This window comes from Protobothrops mucrosquamatus, unplaced genomic scaffold (assembly GCF_001527695.2).
Source record: "Protobothrops mucrosquamatus isolate PMUCROS unplaced genomic scaffold, P.Mucros_1.0 scaffold_250, whole genome shotgun sequence".
NCBI classification, from domain to species: domain Eukaryota; kingdom Metazoa; phylum Chordata; class Lepidosauria; order Squamata; family Viperidae; genus Protobothrops; species Protobothrops mucrosquamatus.
In genome coordinates this window covers 15,937-20,952 of record NW_015386326.1, presented here as the reverse complement: position 1 = coordinate 20,952, position 5,016 = coordinate 15,937, and the positions used below count along the sequence as shown (strand labels likewise).

The 5,016-nt window shown below is 44.4% G+C and overlaps 1 protein-coding gene across 1 annotated transcript in view; it reads right to left on the bottom strand.

Moving 5' to 3' along the window:
- Positions 1-506: 506 nt before the first annotated feature.
- Positions 507-5,016, bottom strand: part of PPT1 (palmitoyl-protein thioesterase 1) — a 14,690-nt gene continuing 10,180 nt past the window's right edge. The window contains exons 7-9 of the mRNA XM_015830793.2: positions 3,086-3,184; positions 2,011-2,082; positions 507-817 (exon numbers count right to left, since the gene is read on the bottom strand). Coding sequence (XP_015686279.2) covers positions 659-817; positions 2,011-2,082; positions 3,086-3,184 — 330 coding nt within the window. The 3' untranslated portion in view covers positions 507-658. The remainder of the gene's footprint in view (positions 818-2,010; positions 2,083-3,085; positions 3,185-5,016) is intronic.

Below are 5,016 nucleotides of genomic sequence, written 5' to 3'. Positions count from 1 at the left end.
ACACCTACAACAGGCAGGTCTTGGAGACAAAGGTTGGTTTTTGAAAAAGTTTAAATACTTATAGTCAAGGCCATGGTTTTCCCAGTGGCAATGTATGGCTGTGAAAGTTGGACCATAAGACTGAGTGCCAAAGAATTGCAGGCCTTTGAACTATGGTGCTGGAGAAGACTCCTGCGAGTCCCCTGGACTGCAAGGCGATCCAACCGGTCAGTCCTAGAGGAGATCAACCCCGACTGCTCTTTAGAAGGCCAGATCCTGAAGTTGAAACTCAAGTACTTTGTGGCCACCTAGTGAGAAGGAAGGACTCACTGGAGAAGAGCCTAATGCTGGGAAAGATTGAAGGCAAGAGAAGAAGGGGACGACAGAGAAGGAGGTGGCTGGATGGAGTCACTGAAGCAGCAGGCGTGAGCTTAAATGGATTCCAGAAGATGGTAGAGGACAGGAAGACCTGGAGGAACGTTGTCCATGGGGTCGTGATGGGTCAGACACAACTTTGCAACTAACAACAAAAAAATACTTGCAGTTGAACATGCCTAAACTATTAATACTGAAATGGAACAGTAGCCTAGCAGGTTAGTAGAAACAGCCCTGTCTTCAAGATAGGTCTCTATGGAGCGTATCCCGCCTTGCCATGAGAATCATCTCCAGCCACCAAACCCTACGATAGGACAGCCTGACTGTCATCACCAGCAGCATCACTGAGAAATGGCACGATGTTCTTGAAGAACCACTCTTTGGAAAAGCGGAGATGGTCTCCTTCCGCTCCAAGGAACACCAGTTTCCCTGCTTGGTCCATTTCCTTCAGGCCCAGGCGATCCTGAAAATCAAGGCAACATGCCAAGTTAAACTGAGGAACACTTAAGTCAGAAACTAAACGAAGAGACCCACGGCAAAATTCACCCCATAACCCAACCACATTCTGCCCTAACATTTAGGGCAGTGTTTCTCAACCTTGACCATTTTAAGGCATGTGGACTTCAACTCCCAGAATTCCACAGCCAGCAATGCTGGCTGTGGAATTCTGGGAGTTGAAGTCCACATGCCTTAAAATGGTCAAGGTTGAGAAACACTGATTTAGGGTGTAACCAAGATTTCTGGCTTAATTGAGCAATCCATAGGATTGTTCATGCTTTTTAGGGATTCGCCCGATACAGCTTGAAGGTTTGGCAGGTGGCATCATCTAGCCAACTTTAAAAAGCTAAGCCGTGTTGGTCTTCATTACTACTTAAATGGGGGGGAGGGGGCAGAAGGGTATCTCAGAGCTATAAACTAGACTGGGAAGTAGACAAAAAATTAAGGAAGGCCCTAGCAAAGCTCAGGTAGCCCACCCAACCCAAAGTTAGAAATAACCATGTTTAGGACATGGATATAGCCACAGTCCTTAACTGACCTAGTTAAGTTTGTTGGGTGAACAAAACTCTAGAGGTCCTTCTGATGGTTTCCAATCCTGGAAGCAATTTTCAAGGTAATATTTATATAGACATTTTGTTCTTGCCCGAATAGAGAAATTATGTCCCCTAACATAAGAAAGGCTGAGCGCCAAAGAATGGAGGCCTTTGAACTATGGTGCTGGAGAAGACTCCTGCGAGTCCTCTGGACTGCAAGGCGATCAAACCGGTCGGTCCTAGAAGAGATCAACCCCGACTGCTCTTTAGAAGGCCAGATCCTGAAGTTGAAACTCAAGTACTTTGGCCACCTAATGAGAAGGAAGGACTCACTGGAGAAGAGCCTGATGCTGGGAAAGACTGAGGGCAATAGAAGAAGAGGACGACAGAGAATGAGGTGGCTGGATGGAGTCACTGAAGCAGTAGGCGTGAGCTTAAAGGGACTCCAGAGGATGGTAGACGACAGGAAGGCCTGGAGGAACATTGTCCATGGGGTCGCGAGGGGTCGGACACAACTTTGCAACTAACAACAGCAACATAATGCTGGCTGCAGTGTCAGATAGGATGTTTATTTCAAGCTAAGTTGAGTTTTCAGTCAGTCAAAGGAAAGACTCGAGGTAATTACCTCCATGTAGAGCGTGGTCTCTTGAAGAGGAACCGTCTCCTTGGTCTGGCCGCTCCGGTAGTAACCAAACCACTTGGAAGGAAAGAGAACAAGAAGGCATAAATTGTCTTTATTGTGATCAATCCCTGGAAACTGCTAAGAGCCAACCCTGTGTTTCTTATCCTAATGAGAATGTCCAGTGATTGGAGCTGGATTCTCAAAAATGGGACAGGGAGAGATGAAGAAGCTTCTTGGACGAGAAGCTAAACGTCTTCAAAGAAAAACAAGAAAGGCCCAGTTGCACCTTTGGGACCACCATGACCTGGAATGACGGAGAATCTCCCGTAGACGGACAGGGATTAAGTCCCCTACACCCCAAAAGGGGAGACCTGCCAGAATACCATGTCTGAGGATACATGGATTCAAAAATGGTACAGATGGTCTTCGGCTTCTAACCATTCGTTCAAAGTTACAATGCCACATGTGACCGGTCCTCACACTTGCAACCGCAGCAGCATCCCCACAGTCACAATATCAAAATTTGGATGCTTGGCAAGTATTTATGATGGTTGCAGCTTCCCAGGGTGACGTGATCACCGTTGGCGACTTTCCCAGCCAGCTTCCATCAAGCACAAACGAGCAACGTCAAAGGGGAAGCTGGATTCGCTTAGCAATAGCAATTTAAGACTTATATACCGCTTCACAGTGCTTTTTACAGCCCTCTCTAAGCAGTTTACAGAGTCAGCCTATTTGCCCCCAATAATCTGGGTCCTCATTTTACCAACCTTGGAAGGACGGAAGGCTGAGTCAACCTTCAGCCGGTCAGGATCAAATCACGTAATGTACTTAGCAACTGGAGCGAAGCTCTTAACAACCATGGCACAAAAGGTCACAAAATCAGTTGTGACTCTGTTTAACAACCACCTTGCTCAACAATGGAAATTCTGCTTTAATTGTGGTCGTAAGTCAGGGACTACCTGTACTTTTTGGGGGGACTCAGAACTGCCCCTGGGCGGTACACAAGGGCTAAATCCCATTTTGATTTTTCGGATGTGCACACCTTTTATAGCACCACACACCCTTCTGAGCCGCTCACCTCAGAGGCAGGAGGATCTACCATTGTGTCATTGAGGAACCGCACCATCACAAATTTTTTCAGAGTCATCAGGTTTTTCTTGTAAGTCTCGTTGATAACCTGGAGAAATGGGCAGAGAAAGAAACTAATCAAGGAGAGAAACAACCTAGAACTAAGGAGAAACTTCCTGACAGTTAGAACAATTAACCAGTGGAACAACCTGCCTCCAGAAGCGGTGAATGCTCCAACACTGGAAGTTTTGAAGAAGAAACTGGACAGCCATTTGTCCAAAATGGTATAGGGTTTCCTGCCTGAGCAGGGGGTTGGACTAGATGACCTCCAAGGTCCCTTCCAACTTTTTTATTATTATTATTATTATTATTATTATTATTATTATTATTATTATTATTATTATTATTATTATTATTATTATTATTGTGTTAATAGCAAAAAAATCAAATTCTACATTACAACAGTTCTCTGCTGCTACTGTTACCATTTAAGACTGGGTATATGTAAATGGTGAAGGATAGATTAACATATTTTATATTCCATTCTTCAAAGTTTCCAGAATGACTTACAGTACAAAATGAACACTAGAAAGTTGTTATGTTGTCAGAATAATGCTATACAAAGAGTGTTTCAAAGGCCGTGAACCCACCCAGACTGGCTTAGTTTATTTAAAGCTGCTCTGTATTTTGTGTAGATATAATGAACTAGGATTCAAGTGTAGAATTAATTCTGGTTTTGCTAATTGAATTTTCTTTCAAATGCTTCAAACTCACACCTTTTCAGGAAGATGCCTGTGCTGGACCAGTATGTAGCCACCTGGTCAGAGCATATATAAGTAGCATTTAAGGGGTTAAATGCTGTCTCCTTAAGAGATGGCTTCTGGGAAATGTAGTTTAGTTGTTACATGGTGATATCTGTGTTCTAATTGATCACTGGGAGGGACTTCAGTGTTTATGACAGGATTGCCTGGCTACCTGCCCAGTATGAAAAGTTTTGTGTAGTACAACCACGAGGTCCTTTTGCTCCGTACGAGCATGGGGTGAATTTACCTTTAATTTTTTACACTACAAGATCGGACAGATTATGAATATGTGCCTCAGAAGAATTCTGCATTGACTGTGAGTTATTGTTCGAAAATTTCTGAAGAATAAATAATCTGAATATTAATCCGTCTTTGGAGTTAATCTGTTTGTGTCAAGAAGGACTAAAGCAGTGTTTCTCAACCTTGACAATTTTAAGGCATGTGGACTTCAACTCCCAGAATTCCAGCAATGCTGGCTGTGGAATTCTGGGAGCTGAAGTCCACATGCCTTAAAATTGTCAAGGTTGAGAAACACTGGACTAAAGCAAAGCTCCTGTTTGGAACAGAACAATACCCCATAGCAGCAGTCCCCAACATTTGTGGTTTAGTGGCCCAATGATGGGGAGAGGAGGGGAACTGGGCCACATGAGTGGCAGGCTGGCATGCACGTGTACGCAGCTCAACGTAAGCTGCGTGGCATGTCCACACATACCGCCACACTGCTTGCGCAAGTTAAGCTGCACGCAGCCCGGTTGCAAATAGACCATGGCCCGCTATTGGGCCATGGCCCAGGGGTTGATTGGGGACCCCTGGTTTAAAGCAGTATTTCTCAAGCTAGGGAACTTTAAGATATGTGGAGATTCTGGGCGTTGGAAGTCCACATATCTTAAAGTTGATAAAGGCTCAGAAATATTGGTTTCGACTACCTGAGTCTGCTCCTCTGCTAAGCTATGGTTTGTTGATTCATTCCCAGTCATTCATTCGTTTATTTATTTATTTTCATTATTACATTTATATGCCACCCATCTGGCCAAAGGTGAGTTGAGGCAGCAAATTACAAACTGCGAACCCCGTGGCTGGTTTCCTGGCACACAGAAGCATTTTAACAGTAGGTAACGTGTGAATCAGTGTAGCCTAG